The sequence below is a fragment of the Ambystoma mexicanum genome, chromosome 5q (assembly GCF_040938575.1).
Source record: "Ambystoma mexicanum isolate Mex_15411 chromosome 5q, UKY_AmexF1_1, whole genome shotgun sequence".
In the NCBI taxonomy this organism is placed as follows: Eukaryota; Metazoa; Chordata; class Amphibia; order Caudata; family Ambystomatidae; genus Ambystoma; species Ambystoma mexicanum.
Genome location: NC_090933.1, coordinates 921,093,695 through 921,110,661, shown reverse-complemented (window position 1 = coordinate 921,110,661; position 16,967 = coordinate 921,093,695). Strand labels below are relative to the sequence as shown.

At 41.7% G+C, this 16,967-nt stretch overlaps 1 protein-coding gene across 1 annotated transcript in view; it reads left to right on the top strand.

Moving 5' to 3' along the window:
- Positions 1-16,967, top strand: part of RGS22 (regulator of G protein signaling 22) — a 1,706,064-nt gene that overhangs the window by 285,689 nt on the left and 1,403,408 nt on the right. The window contains exon 6 of the mRNA XM_069621432.1: positions 15,715-15,880. Within this exon, the coding sequence (XP_069477533.1) occupies positions 15,715-15,880 (166 nt within the window). The remainder of the gene's footprint in view (positions 1-15,714; positions 15,881-16,967) is intronic.

The window sequence follows — 16,967 nt, the reverse complement described above, 5'->3', positions numbered from 1 at the left end:
CCGACTGCACGGTTTTCCTTCGGTTCTAATTTCGGATCGAGGTAGTCAATTTATTTCTCATTTTTGGCGAAGTTGCTGTCGGTCGGCTCAAATTGATGTGAGACTATCGACCAGTCACCACCCTCAGACCGACGGACAAACCGAGAGGACCAATCAAACTCTGGAACAGTATTTATGCTGCATGCTGCAACAAACTGAAAAAACTTGGAAAGACATCCTTTGGATAGCCGAATATGCCTACAATAACTCTGTCCATTCGGGAACTGGGAAAACCCCGTTTTTTCTTTTATACGGCAGTCACCCTCGAACCTCGGAGTTGGATCCCCTCCAAGATCTTGAAACACCCGCAGTAGACTACCTGCATTCTACAATCACCCAAGCCTTTAAGGAAGCTGTTTCTCACCTTCAAAGGGCTAAAGAACAATACAAGAAAGGAGCAGATCAACATCGGAAGGAAGCCCCTCAATATCAAGTAGGGGAACAAGTCTGGTTATCCACCAAATATCTACCTCTAAAAGGGCCACGCACATTCAACCCAAGATACCTTGGTCCCTATTCCATCACTACCATAGTAAACCCAGTAGCGGTCAAGTTGGACTTGCCCCCGCACATGAAGATACATCCGGTCTTCCACGTCTCTCTATTAAAACCCGTGCAACCTCAAACCCGACTAACTAAATCTCCAAAACCCATCCTAGTTGATGGAGAACTCGAGTTTGAAGTCAAAAGCATTCTGGACTCCAAGATCTCCAAATCTAAACTATTTTACCTAATTGACTGGAAAGGCTACGGCCCCCAAGAGAGATCCTGGGAACCTGCTGAATATGTCCATGCTCCTCGCCTAATCAAAAGATTTCACCGAACATTTCCTGACAAGCCAAAACCCCCGGAGAAGCCTGGTTTGGGAGGGGCCTTGAGGGGGGTACTGTCATGATATCTGCTTCCAAAAGGTCAGGGTTTTCCCAACTCCCTTGGAAGCAGATCCATAACCCAGGTTCCGAGTGCCAACCAGTCCCAATTGGGACATTTTGGACCCAGTCCTGGCGCCAGTGGCACCAGGCTCATAAATATGCCCAGTCCCAGCGCTGGAAGCGCCGGGCTCATAATGCTTGGGTGGACTTACCTGCAGCAGACCATGCTGCTTACTTGCCTGCCAGTTGAGCCTCGGATCCTCTTCTGTTTGGAACTACTTTTCCTGTTGGGTGGGGCAGGAGCCACTCCCTAGGTTCAGAACACTGGAACTCTTCTGGAAAGCAGGAACTCTTTTCTTACCTAGGCGTGGCTGTGGAAAGAGACACCTAAGCACTACAGGAGGCTATTTAAACCACACCCGATGGATGAATCTTGCTTTGCGTTATTCTGCATCCTCTGCAGCAGAACGCTCATCGTGTCTTCTGCATCTGATCCTGGGCCTAAGGAAAAAGGCTTACCATCCCGAATCCAGTCTTCAGCAACACCTATAAAGACAAGAAAGAACAGGTTAGCATTACGGTCTTCAGTGACAGCGCTTCACTTACCTGGTCCATCGGCTGTCACCAACGCCTCGCGCTGCATTCCGGCATCTGAAAGACAAAGGCTTACCTACTCTTCGTGCGCTCCGGAGGTCTTCGCACTGCATTCCAGCATCTGAAAGACAAAAGCTTACCAACTCTTCGCACGCTCCGGAGGCCTTCGGCGCTGCATCCCGCATCTGAAAGACAAAACAAGGTGCGTTTAAAGACATTGGGGAACTTTAATACTCACGTGCCATTACTCCTTTCCACATCTAACCCAGTGGGTATTCCGGCACCCTGCAGCCGCTCCGAACTTGTACCTGCAAAATAAAAAGACAGTTAGAGCGCATCGTGAAGCAGGCAACAAGCGCTTACTTGCGTGCTTCCAGGCGCTTCTATTCATCACACGGGCTCCATCTTCAACTCACTTCAGCCCATCATCCGCCATCGCCGGAAACCTGCAAAACAAGAGATATCATTACTAAAGACTTTTAAAGACATTAGAATTACTCGAAACTTACCGTTTGTGCAGTAAACGACGGACAGCAGTCCTCTGAAGTCAAGAGGCCTGCTCCCCTTATCCAGTGAAGAAACTGGTTACAGCACCCTGCCCCGAGGCAGATGGAGAGCACGGCGTTCACTTACCTAAGGTGAGAGCGTTAACCTTTGGGGTTCTACAGGAGAAGAGAAAGGGAAGAAGAGAGAGACATTCAATAACCCAGTTCATTAATCCCATATTTTCTATCTGCAGACATCTTACCCTTCGAGTCAGACATACAGTGCACAGAGGTCCAGCCCAAAGAGCCAGCCGTGTGTTACACATCACCTTTGAAGATACGGTATACGCCCAGTCAAGACCGGCGCCTCTACGGGAATCAGGTGAGCGTTACAACTAGGTGGGCGGGGCTTGCTAAGTGGGGAAAAAGAGCCGCAACCAGGAAGGCACCAGATGGGCGGACTTAGGCCAGGTGACCTAGATCCACTTGCACCTGCTCCCCATCTGCAAAGAAACAGAGGCTGGAGGGCTCCTTAAGTAGGGGAAAAAGTTTGGCAACCAGGAAGGCACCAGGTAGGCAGGGCTTGCTAAGTGGGGAAAAAGAGCAGCAACCAGGAAGGCACCAGATGGGCGGACTTAGGCCAGGTGACCTAGATCCACTTGCACCTGCTCCCCATCTGCATCTAATGTGTTTGATGGTATGGGAAAGTGGGGGGTGGCAGAGGAATGGAGAGGGGATATCAAACAGTGACAAAGCAAGGTATCTAAGATCTTGGCACTAACTCACTAATGCCTATATGGTAATGCCCCAGATGACTTGAAGCAATCATTGACGTGACACAACCCTAGCAGGACCCTGCGACCCTGCTCTACTCAGCACCTCACTGTTCCTCCTGCCAAGCGCAGAAGAGGAAAGGGCAGATCTTTCCCTTTTAAAGCTGCCAAAGCATGGAACTCTCTTCCAGTTAACCCGCGCATGGAAGAAGAACTGAATGTTTATAGGAAAAATCTGAAAACGTTATTGTTCTTATAAACTCACATTAGGATTCTCCTCTCCTTTCCCCTCTCCTGCGGAACGTCCATGTGTACCTGTGTGCCCTGATGCCCCGGGGCTATGGCGAGTTATACATAAATAATCTGTAGATGGCTGTGTAGGGCACTTGTCCTTCTGATGTGGCACAGGCAACTGATAAGGGGCAATCATTTGTGAACAAGAAGGGGCAATGGAGAGTAGTTCCATAGCAAGATCAAGATTCAAAATACTAACACATGCCATCAGGGGTCTTAACTCCCCGGTGAAAAGAAAAAAAATGGATCACAGTCTCCACAGGGAAAAGCCTGATATAGTGGTTTTTCAGTAAACACACATTAGACAATTGGATAGAAATAAGGTAAAGTTACAGTCATATCCCCATCTCTTCCAGGCAAACCCAACAAAAAACGGGGGGAGTTCTATTAGCATTCTGCAATATACCACACATAAATTTCATGGGGTGGAAAAAAGATAAAGGAGGTAGCTCGCTAATTGTTACAGTGCAGATCAGGATTCATACCCTCGCGATTGCAACAATATATGCCCCGACTATGCGGCAGGATGGCTTTATACGTAATGTATTGACTCAATTAGAAGACTTTGCATCCTGCGATATTATACTAGTGGGAGATTTCAATCTGGCATGGTCGCCTACCGAGTATAGGACTAAATATCTCTCCCGAGGGCAAATCCCCTCCCCCATCCAAGCCCCTTCAATAAAAGAATGGAGAGACTAACATTTAGGGATACATCAAGAGTAGTAAAAGCTATGGAACAGGGCTACACATTCTGTTCCCATGCCAAATTCTCCCGTATAGATTACGCGTGATTGTTTGTCCAAATGTTGGGGAGGGAATTGAATTAAGGTTCATTTTGCGATCAGATCCTGCCCCCATTTTAGTCACATTTAAACTTCCATCTACACGTAATGGCCTATGGAGGTGGGACTTTCCAACTGAACTACTCAAAGACAAGCCAATTTTGGAAAATATAAATCATTTGATCAGGGAATACTATCAGAATGACCAGACAGCGGACATATCCCTGAGTACAACTTGGGAAGCCTTCAAGGTACTCCCAAGGGGACAATCTATAGCCTTGAAGGCTCAACAGGACAAACAACTGAGACAGATGGAACTAGATACAGAGGAAGAATTAAAAATGATGCTGAAAACAATGGAAAGTAACACGGCGAGAGCGACGTTAAGGCAATACAGGAGCATAAGGGGCCAATTAGAAATATTGCTTACTAGATGAGCAGTGAAAACGTTATTGTATACAAAACAGATACTATATAAATGCTAATAAAGCGGACTGCCTGTTGGCCAAAACTCTAAGGGACCAAACAGCAGCAAGGACAGTAGAAATGCTCAGAGATGTAGGGCGTAAAAAAGTTACCCAAAATTCTGCGATAATGGAATAATTTACTCAATACTATAAGTACTTATATTCAGACACACCTCTGGAGTCCCTACAAAATGACTTTTTGAAACCTTTACATCTAAGGAAGGTTACTCCATTGGAGAGAGAGAACCTTGAAGCAGACATTACGGAAGAAGAAGTGAGGGTGGTTGTCAAAAATCTTCCAGTAAATAAGTCTCCTGGTCTTGATGGTTTCCCAGCACTTTTCTATCAAACCTTTTGGACATCCCTAATGCCCTAGCTAATGGGGCTGTTTAGCACCTTCAGATCGATGGGTAGAATAACTCCCTCCATGGACAAAGCTAAAGTAGTCCTGTTCCCTAAATCAAACAAGGACCCCACCCAATTTGGCACATACCACCCTATTGCTTTGATTAATATAGATGCGAAAATATATTTAATGTATTTATTTATTTTGTCATTTATATAGCGCACATAACCCATATGCATCTAGACGCTTATATACGAAAGTCTTGGCAAACAGACTAGAATTACAACTTCCTAAATTGGTAGGGCCTGACCAATCCAGATTTATTAAGAATCGGCAACCATTTGATAAAACTAGACGGGTTTGCCATCCAATAGAGAAAGTGTCTAAAGGGTGAGACCGTCATTTCTCTCTCTTGATGCTGAAAAGGCTTTCGATAGAGTGGTCCTTCCTATACAATGAGATATATGGATTTGGCTCATTATACCTACAGATGGTGATACGACTGTTAATCAATGGCCAATTATCCAAATTAATATATACCAAAATGGGAACTAAATAGGGATGCCCCGCTATCTTCTCTCTTTTTTGCAATTTACTTAGAACCTTTTATTGCCTGTATACAAATAGTGGAAGTGGTGCAGGGAATACCATATGGGGTGGAAGATCACAAAGTCTGAGCATTTGCGGATGATATGCTCCTAACACTGACAGACACAGTTAATTCCTCGTCCGTGGTAGTACACGAATTAGAGGTCTTTGGCGAAGTAGCATGACTAAAAATCAATCTAAGTAAATCAGAAATACTTAACTTCTTATCCTTGAGTGGAACGGTATCTACTATTTCAATGTCCAGTATCTTGACATGCTAGGTGATTCTGATGTGTTCATTCAGATCAAGTCGCCTTTCCTCCATTTGTTATTAATTTATGTTAATGCGTCCTTAAGGAATGCAATGTAATTGTAATTTTATGGCGAAATCCATTGATCAGTGTGGCTGGGGCGCATCTGATGGAGGAATGTGGTGATGTGGTAGTTGCACAGGAAGTGATACGCTTCGTGCTCAGTATTAGCATGATTTTCTGTGGCAATCTGAGTCACCTTTTTTAATATGCACATGAAGTGCTCAGTGTTGCTGTTAGCTTCAGGTCAATAAGGGGTGCCCTTTTTGTGGCGAATACCTACACTTTCAAGGTACTTGTGGAAGTCATGCCCTTGGAATTGTGGCACATTGTTGTTTTCAGTACATGCATGATCCTTTGGGCAGCTAACACCTTTTCCAGCTTGGGTGGACAACTTCCATTGCTTTCGAGTGTACCATCTTGGCACATGACCGTGCTTTAAGTGTTGTTGTTCTGTGTGCATGGACATGAAGGATGCTTTTCCATCTACTGCTTCCAAAGCTACTTGCAGACCTTTGTCTTTTTTCTGTTTTGCTAATCAGGTCTGATATTTGGTTAGCCTTTGGTGTTGCAAGTTGTACGACCATTGGAACGTGGTCCTCTGTGCAAAGTCCTTCTCGGGCTGTGACCTCTCTTGGATGCCTTGTAAGAACGTTGGCTGTGTTGTCTACCTTGTGTTGGAACTCAAACGAGAAGCTACAGTTGGAGTAACCATTTCTCTATTCCAGGTGGATGCTTTGGAGCTGTACCTTGTGAGATAGGGATGAAGGTTTATGGTTCATAATCACCTTGAATGTATGGCTACATGTGTCCTGATGGGACTGCTTGATGCTACACAGTACTGTAATCATCTCCTTTTTGATTTGAGAGTATTTGGGCTATGTAGGGATGATGGGTCTACTGAGAGCATATGTGACCATGCAGTGATGTCCTTGTCCACTTGTAAAAGCACTGCTCCATGGCCACATGGACTGGCGTCTGCTAGTATTTCTGCCCTCTTCCTTTTATTGAAGTGTACTAGTTTGGGGCGATATAGTAGGGCATCTTCAGCATTTTGAAATGATGCCTGATGTGACTTGGCCCACTTGGAGTCCGATTTTGTCAAGTGCTGGACGGGTTCTCCAATTGTGGCTTGGTCGGCGATTAAGCATCTGCAGTAGTTAACCATGCCAAAGAAGTTGCACGATTCTGACACTGTGGATGTGGGGCAACTTTAATACCTTTGACCCCTTGCGATTGAAGGCAAAGCCAAAAAATGCAAGCGTCAGCTTGAAGTGCTCACAGATTTCTCAATGAACAGTAATTCTGTAGTCCCGAAAGTGGTGTTGTGCAAGGTGTTCATCTGCAGTGGTTGAGTACACTAAAATGTCCTCTCTGACTTTAATGATGCCATGGAGTCCTGCAAGTGGACTATGAATTGCATTCTGGAATAATTCTGCAGCAGAAGAAATGCCAAAGTTCCTTTATAGTATCTAAGTCGTACATGTTTAGTGAAAAAGGGGAATGCACAGGAGTTCTTCTCTAGCATGAGCTGGTGATACCCAAACTTGGAACATTTTAGGTATACCACCTTGTCATCATTGATGGGGTTTATGTGCCGCTCCCGGTTTATTGTTCAGTTGGGGAGGTGCATGTCGACACAAATGCATGCTTGTCCTGGTTGTTTGGTTTTTATTTCTCTGAGGATGGGTGATACCAATTAGGTGGGGCAGAAGGGCTTCTCGATGATGTCAGTTGCTTGTAGTATATTGAGGTCCTCTTTCTTGACTTTGGTTTGCATGTGTAATGGTATTTGTCAGAGGCAAAGGCAGAGAGGTATTTATGTAAAGTTTCACTGGTTTGCTCTTCAAGCAGCCAGTAAAATGCTGGTGAACCAACATATTAGTACTTCAGGCATTTCTTCAAGGTCTAATGCGTGCAGTTGCAAAGTAAAATGGGTGAGATCCAGCGCTTGTGCAGCTCAGCAACATTTCTCAGCTTGCTTCCTTGATAAATACGTGCTCATATATGCTGGTCCACCAGTGGGTAATGGATGGGTTGAATGATGCTTTGAGATGAATTGGCACTTTATTGCATTAGGTAAAGATATTTATGTTGGTTTGCTAAATAGGAGGTTGTGGTAAAATGTAGCAGAATTCTAACGCTGGGGGCTTACTGACTGAAGCACCTGTATCTATCGAAGTGCAGATGTATAGGCAATATATGTGGGCTTTGCATTTGTGGGCATTGGTCATGCCTTTTCAAGATTTGCTTTACTTTTCATAAATGAAAAAGATGTACTTCTTGCTTGATAGCTGTTGCGGTTTTCAGGTGTGTCACCCCTGGGTCAGGCGCGTTCTATAAGTAAAATAAACAAATAAACAAACAAAACAAACCAAAGGGTGAGGTGGCAGAAGGACAACTGTGTATATCTGGCAAGCGCAGCCATGTGTAGGTCAGTGCAGGAGGGGCGTAGTCCTGGCCAAATGAAATGTCGGTTTATGTGTAAAGTTGCTACCTGTTACTGGTTCTCCTACTGAAGCGTAGGCTTTTTTTTTCTTGAGTCATCATATTCATTCATCATGCTTCGTGTGTGTGTGTGTGTGTGTGTGTGCGTGCGTGCATGCGTGCGTGCGCACGCGCACATATGCAGGAAGCATCCTACTTGCTCCTATGAGAGTCCGTCAGGACCACAGGTATACCTCTAGCATAGCATTCACTTTTGAAATCAACCATTGCAGCATGCAAAGCATACATCAAAGAAGATCAGTCTTGAACACTCACTGAATTCCGGCCCAACCAGCTTGAATAACCTTATGTGTGATTTCCTCTTTACAAGTTTTTTTCATGGTTTAGAGAAAGGGGAAACATGCTGTAAAGTGAAACGAAAACAGACTCAGTTATAAAAGCTCCAGCCAGTTCAATTAAAGTGTGCCTGCCAGGCGTAGTGTGTCAATCAACCAAAATATCTTTCCAGCTTATCCCTGTTTTTTATTCTTTTAGGTTAAGACCATGATGAAAAAATGAAAAGCTCAACAGCTCTTTGTCGGCAAGGACATTACCCAAATATAAACTGTCAAATTGTATCAAACCTCACCTCTACAGCACACCAGTTCAAATCTACTCCTTTGCGCTAAAGACAAAGGCGGAAAAAAAGGCTTGTAAACAAACATAGAGATCGAAGCTCAAGACCTGCATTTGACTCCGCTATCCCTCTATGGTGGCTGACATCTGTATCTAATTGAAATGTGCAGGACTGATGAGGCTATTGAGGGCCATGGTCATCCAGATGTTTAAAGACCTAGCACCTAATCCTCTTCTTGCACGTCTGACATTTGATTTTTTTTAACTTCAATGATTTAACCATGTCCCCTCTCCACCAAATTCGGAAAAAGGCATGGCCAGTTCATGGCTTACCTCACGCTGCCGGTCCAGCATAAGTACTTGCACTGAAGACATTGAATAACTGGTGCAGCATAACATTCCTGGACAGGAAACCCCACTCTCCTGTCTGCACATTCCCCTTAATGGGCAGCAGGAGCATTTATGAATTTTTGGATCCTGCCTCATCATTGATAACCCCACCTCCAAGTCCCAGTGGTGGGTTCACTAGACATTCTGGTGCCATGCAGTAGATGTGGCACATGAAGACCCATTATATACAACAAAACAACCAGTGTATACACAATGAAAAACTGCAAAGTCAGTAATACGTTAATTTAATAATTGCCATGTATAAAGTACAAAGGAATATGAAACATTAATTCATCATATGAAATTCTTTTGTAGTATATGGACCTTATCTGTGTTACATAAAACCAGTGTGGACAACAACAATTGTGAAAACAATAAATAATTTGAAAATCACAACTCAACACCAAACTACACTCACGCTCATATATTAATTTATAAAGTGCCTTGTGCAAAATACATTTTTAAGTTGTCATGTACTTCCACAGTCGAAAAACGAGATTGCCTTGGTGATGCAATTTACTAACTATTCTTACCAAGAGAGGTCTTGACACTGTTATCCAAAATTATAAAAATAAGCACATTGTATACAATTCCAATATTAGCCTGCCCAACATGTTTCATTCCTAATCGACTAGGTGACAAATCACAGGAACTTCTTCAGGGGGCTTGTGTGTCTTTCTTACAAAGGAGGGCTCTTAAAGCATAAACATTCGTCACTTGGCTAAATGAGCAAGACACATATCTCAAGTTTACTGCTACTTTCAGTGTGACAAAGGTGAATTTCCTGGATGTAACTATTTTTCATGATGAAGTCACCCACACACTTTGTGATGAACCTTTTCATAAACCAACAGATAGGAATGCCTTTCTGAGGTTTGATAGTTTCCATCCCAAGCATGCCCGAAAGAGCTTGCTATTTGGCCAATTCCTGAGATTAAGAAGGAACAGTTTAAGCATTGAACTGGATGAACAGGAATTCATCAAGTTATAGGCTAAATTGATTCAGCATGGTTATCCTAAGAAAGTGGTGTGAGACAAGCCTATCGGCTAAGACTAAATTACTAAAAACAACCGAGAAGCCCTATTGGAGTATAGACCTAAAATGAAAAGTACAGAGAATCTGGTTTTCGTCAGTACATTCACTAAATAGTCAGATAAGATTAAGAAATTGATCACAAAGAACCGGAGAGTGTTTGGTACAAGCCTTAATCCACCAATTTTGTTTGCTTTTAAAAGAAGCCGAAACCCTAAAGATAGACTAACAAGAGACGAAATACGGCTACCCCCACCGAAAGAGAGAATCTTGCCATAGATGAGGGCTTTAGAAAAAGCAAAAGGCTACACACCATGTTGGAATTGCAGATGTTGTATATCAACGAAAAGGAGCACAGAATGCGATTTGGGGTTAAGGATGCTGTGGCAACAAAATATACTCACTAACTGTTAATACAGTATGGTTATTTACACGATATGGTGTCCTTGCAAATTATTAAATATTGGAAAAATAGAAAGATAAATATATATAAGGATCACAGAGCACAAAAGCTGTATACGTAATAATGCGGAGAATGATCCGCTAGCAAACCATTTCACAGAGCAGAATCATAAACCGAAAGAGATCTATTGGACGGTGGTCTACAAACTGAAACTGCGAAGAGAGGAAAATAGAGACAAAGAAAGGCCCAAGAATTGATCTTTCTTACAAAAAGCAACTTGTGAGGACTAAATGAGAATATCGAGTGGCTACGAGTGAGCAATTAATAGCAGCCAACTATTCATTCATCTGGCACATTCCTTCCTACTTTCCACCCGCTTTTTCCATATCAGATTACAACATACCCTAAGGAAGGTGACAAAAGCTATTATAGGTGCTACAATAGCCAGGGAATTGGTAGTGATGCGTTAAATATGACAGCAGGTACCAGATTGACTGATAGTAAGTTCTTTGGCTGCAGTCCGCCTTGAGCCTTATAGAATGAGCATACGTTCCATACAGAAAGGGAACAGAAGACGTTTTTTCTAGAATATCCATAAAATGAAGTAGACAGTAGATTTCAATCTTAATATTTTAAGGAAGGAGCTATAACATTCCTGAAGTATCAGATCAGGGGTGGAATGTACTATACAGCATCTAATATTAGCACAGGAGCAGAGCAATGCACACCCAGTAGGAATCCGGTTTTAAGTTTGCATATTATACGTTACATATCCCTGATGTATGAGATAAGTAGTAGATCAGGAGGATTACGTTTGATCAAATACAGTAGTCTGCTACATTGAGCGCAACGTTAGGATACAGAGGGACAGACTTTCAAAGGTTGCGCAGCATGATACAATTGCATGCAGTTCTAGTACAAGCGAGAGCTCTCAGGCTGTGTTCGAGTAGAGGAGTCTAACCATTAAGATAACATCAACTATAATGCCTAGGGGCCCCGATTGAGACTAACAGGATTTGAGTCAGCAACGTAACAGGAAGCTGACGTAACCAGGGAAGCGTTGACCAGCTTTGGATTTTACAGGCGAACACTGGCACTGGAAGATAAGCGGACTCGAGCGAGTCAGAGTAATGGCAATGCAAGACCAGATCGGGTAATCTTAACCATGCACACAGTGAGGAGAGGACTGGTGTTGAATGTGCTTTTGATAATGTGTAGTTCAGATGAAAGACTGAGAGAGTACTACTAACAGTTTCCATCAGTTTATCATGCACAGATACTTAAGACGTCCTTTCCAAATGTGCGAAATCAAGACTGTGTATTTGGATTAACTGCTAAAAAGATCACATCAGAGGCAACCCCAGGATGAGCATTTTACAGTTTTCCTGTATGCACAGCATTGAGTTACCATTGGAATATATAAGACATTATATTTCCGTCCCCGTTTCAGCACGAGATGAAGCTGCAGAAGTGATTTACCACAGCGTACTGTAGATAAAGCTGAGCTTTTACTCTCAAGATAGCCCTGAGATCAAGCAAACAAGTAAGCAAGTTGTGCATTCTTTAGAGCACATATTATTGAGCATGACACTAAGAAGTGCATTCAAGGTGGTGGGTGACATAAGCTTGAATATTGGAATTGTTCACTATTTGCTTATTTTTATAATTTTGGATAACAGTGTCAAGATCTCTCTTGGTAAGAATAGTAAGTACATTGTGTCACCAAGGCAGTCCTGTTTCGATTATGGAAGTAGATGAAATCTTAAAAATGTATGCAAGATTGCACAAGGCACTTTATAAATTAATGTTTGAGGGTGAGTGTAGTTTGGTAGTGAGTTGTGATTTTGTAATTTTTTTTATCGTTTTCACAATTGTTGTCCACATTGGTTTTATGTAGCACAGATGGGGTCCATATACTAGAAAATAATTTCATATGATGAATTCATGTTTTGATATTCCTTTGTACCTTTATACATGGCAATTATTAAATTAATGTATTACTGACTTTGCAGTTTTTCACTCTGTACACACAGGGTGTTTTGTTGTTGATAATATAGGTACCAGGGACAGCCTTGTACATATTTCTCTGGGGTCTCTCCTTAGTGTATTTGTGAGTGTGGGACATGAAGACCCATGCAAGAGCGAGGTCTACCGGGAGCTTCTGCATAACAAGTATATATAACAAGCAACCAGTGGTACAAAACAGGCCCTATCTCCACTTGCACACAATTGCTTACTCGCCTCAATCAAATCCTTCCTCGCTAATCGTGTATGGAAATTTTGAGGCCTGTCATCATTGTACTTGGAATCTTCCTGGTCCATACACCAATCCCATGATACTAGCTCCATAATAGGAAAACATATATTTTGGAAGTACACATATAACACTGGCAGAGATGTAGAAAGTTGCCCACATTTAAATCTTAGCAAGGGGAACCGTGCCCCTCATAGGGACTGGGAGTCTGACCCATTTCCTAACCATGACCATCAGCTCAGCCAATTGTTCCCATTTTTTCAAATATCTAAATATTCTTATCTTCAGTCCGGCACGTTCATTCCCAGATATCTAAAATAATGAAGGACCTACTTGGACAGTGTATTGTGACTACAGTTTGGATCTGGCTAGTCCAGAAGAAACAACTCAAACGTGGGCAATTTTTTTCTTATCCCAGAAATAACGCAAAATTGCGTAACTTTTTTTTAATGACTTCCCTGCACCCTTAACTCTTGTCAAATGGTCTTCATCCACATTTATATTAGTCATCATCTTATGGCTGTATTCATCGGATTGTTGTATGCATGTAGATTTCCAGCTGTTAAAGGTTTTGTGCTTGCTTGAAGCATGATACACGTCCATATTTCACTGTTTTTTTCATGTTATTAGGAAGATACGTCTTACTTTGCCACACCACCAAACTACCTACTTGTGTAGAGAAGAAATATTTTCTACATGACGATCAAAGCTGCAAAGTGGGCACTCTTGAGCCAGCCCTTATTTTTCATCCGACACCCCCTTTGCATTCTGGGACTTATACTTTAGTTGTTCCCATAATAAATATGCACCTACTCTCAGCATGTCAAGCCCAGCCATTGACCAAACATAGGCCCGTTGTTTTTGTTTTGATAATACAGTACTATCCATACATTTACTTCACATGAATTAGGAACTGTGACTGGTTCTATAAGTTTGTTCTGTTCTTTCTGTTATTAACACACCATAAACCCTTTCCATTGTGCAACAGGGAACACTGTTGTTTTTTTCACCCATGTAACCTGGTCTTTAGATTTATTCTTTAGCCTTTTTAAGTGGCCATGCACATTCTTCTTCCTCAAATCTCTGCCTCATTTGTTCTCTCACCTTAACTCGTTAAAGTAAGAAAATAAGAGTTTCTTTCTGGTTGGTAAACAGTCTATACTTAATCACATATTTTGTTTTTTGGGTTTCACTATTAGCACAATGCTTCGTCAAAGAGTGCTCAGGTTGCGGGTTTGACTTCAAAAAGAGAATCTGGCATGTCCATTGCTGTCCTACAGTTCATTGCTTTATTACACGTATTCTTTTGTTACAGTGTTTACACTTTTCCTCTTCTGCGGAATCTAAACTGGCGCTTGGCGTTAAGTGCCAGTCACTGGTGTTTGTTTGATGGATACTGTGCAATTATATATTTGTATAGAATGTCTCTTTTCCCCCTTCCTTTGAGAATTCTGTTTTTCAGTTCGCAAAAATATATACTCCCAGGATTCAGTCGAGGATGCAAGCAGCAATTTAAGAACATCAGTGTTAACTGCTTGTGAAACCACATTCATTTTGAGTATTTATAGCTTCTGGCTAAATATGTGTACTTACTGCATGTTTGTAGAGCTCGTATTAAAAGGTTACTGCGAATTTTGAGCATGAAGCACAAACGGATGTCTCTGTTTCTTTGTCAAGGTTTTCAGAGATCTAAATAGGTAGGCACATTTAGTTTGCCAAAATGCTAAACCACCATAATATTGTAGAGGAAATACTTGATACGTGACCATTAAAGTTGCAAACTGGCCAACCAATTCTGTATTTTCACCCAAACTCTCTTTGCATTCTGTGACTTGTAGTTCAGTTGTCCTCATTATAAATACTATGCGCCTACAGTGGGTTAATGTATGTATTGTGCAGATTGTGTGTATTTGAAGGTCAAACATTTGATTGCATCTCATGCATGCAAGAGGTGGAAACAGTGAATTCAGTTTTCTTAAATAATAATTAAACGCTTAATTGAACTAAGTAAAATCCCAATCTGTGGGAGAAAAACTGTGTGTGCGCAGGTTGCTGATTTTGGGCAGGATTGGCTGACTTCTTTGGTGCTGGAATATGTGTGTCCTAAAGCCTGTTTCTCAAATTGTCTGCTAAAAACAAGCATCGGTAAAGCAAACGGTTTTGGTTTGGGCATTTGCATGGCCCTTTCATCAAATATCCAGGTACACAGACCATTTGCCATCTTTTACCATCTTATGGCCAGGTAGCATTATAGCAGTGCCCGGGAAAAGCCTACACAGATGGCTTTGCCAGTGCTTGTTCATATTTGAACTAGGAAGAAATGTGCATGGTCTCAGCTCTGCGGAGGTGATCACAGTGTGACTGAAATCCATGTGTAATTATTGAATGTTATAAATAAGGCTAAATTGCAAACATTAACTTATAATTGACTTGAGTTGTGTCGTTTGTGGATGGTTACCATAGACGTTATCATTATATATCATGGTTATAATTTTGTCCTAGACATAACATTCAAAAATCATTTTCATGTCATCAATAAACTTGAAGGCAAACGAAAAAGTCAACTAGAAATCAAGAAGCTAGTGCCCTAAAAAATGCAATAAGAAATACAACAAAGGCAAATTGAGTAAATGTATATGCAATCTTTTTTCCAACATGCCTGTTCCATCTTGATGGCCATTTCAGTAGATTTTTAGGAGGAAGCAAGTAAAGTGAATGATGCTTTAGGCCCTGCTCTAGCGGTCTATTGTGCATATTGAGTCCCCCATTTACTTCTCCATACAAGAAGAATATCGAAAACTATCCATTGTTACCAAGTGTCGTTCTCTTTCTGGTGAATGGACTTGAATATTGTTCTATGATTTTTAGTCCCCAGGATGGATCATGAATGGAAACAAATGCACATTGTGTGTTTACTCAGACCATAGAGAATGTATTTTAAATGTTGGTAATAAATAAAAACCAACAGCAAAGAGTGAAAGTCTAAATTCCCCTTTCCCCAAATGTTTTCACCACAGGCTCGCCAAGCTGATGTCGCAGGTTAAATTAAGTAATGCAGGCACAGCATTGCTTATAGATCCAAGATATCAACCGTGGCTTGTTACAAAGGAACGATGTGCATCTCACGCAGAAGAGGATGAAGATGACACCCTTATGAAGAAGCTGTTTGCCACTGTTGGAGAGGTAACAGCTGCACTGCATGGAATAACACCACCAAGAAGTACCTTCAGGCAGGCTGTGCTTTGCTCTTTTTCCTTCCATTGCCAAATACTCTCCAGTTTATTATTCTTGGATTTTTTTAATGTGTAATTATTAATCTTTATTTTACACCAGACATATATTATGCAGCATTTCAGCATCCCATTTGTCATACAGTGAAGAGTAAGCCACGCCAACACACACAAATCTTGAGCATTAAAAAAAGCTGTAAATTCAAAAATCAACAATACAAATAGTTAATTAAAAATATCCAACTGAGTACAAATTACAAGTGTTTTATACTAGAACCACACAGGAGAAAACATATCGATCCTGCTGTATATGCTGCTTACATTCTGCAATTCTGCAGAATTTGGTCTTTGTTTTGATCATAATCGTTTACTTTATCATATAACAGAAGGTCCTTTTTCGGTCCATTAAGCACAGAAATCTTGCACAAGGCAATGTAGTTTTTCACAAGGATTATTATATTGTAGATTCATTGTGCAAATTGCTTTGGTAATTTAGCAATAGGAAGGCAAAGCTCCAGCAGTGGGCTGGGACACAGGATTACTTTATTGTAAATGGGTGTTATAATTAGTCTAGGAACCCAATACCTCAAAACATGACAATAACTTGTTGTGAGTGGGACACCTGGCTGTTGCCATGATAGATACTGTGCCTTACAATGTTTAAATCTAAAATTAATGGAAGCTGCTTCCGTGAGACTCCAAACACTTGTATACTAGGCCTTCGTGGGAAGGTGTTTAACGCCATACTCCCAGTGAGCGATTAAGGAATGACAGGCCTCCAATTAGAAATCAACCATTCATTTTTAATAATATTGCTGTGATCATTCCCCTACAATGTCCTGCGGCGAAAAACATAGAGTGATGGTCGATGTAGGATAGGGGGGTGGTAGAGGAAAGGAGAAAAACACAAACATTTCTCAATCAAAGAGAAGTGTTGTTGCATATATTACAGTACCACTTCTTGCTACTGGGCAACCAATCAGTATGCCATGTTTTTCCAATATCAAGATCAGTTTTCCCTCTATGTCCGGAAAAGGCTC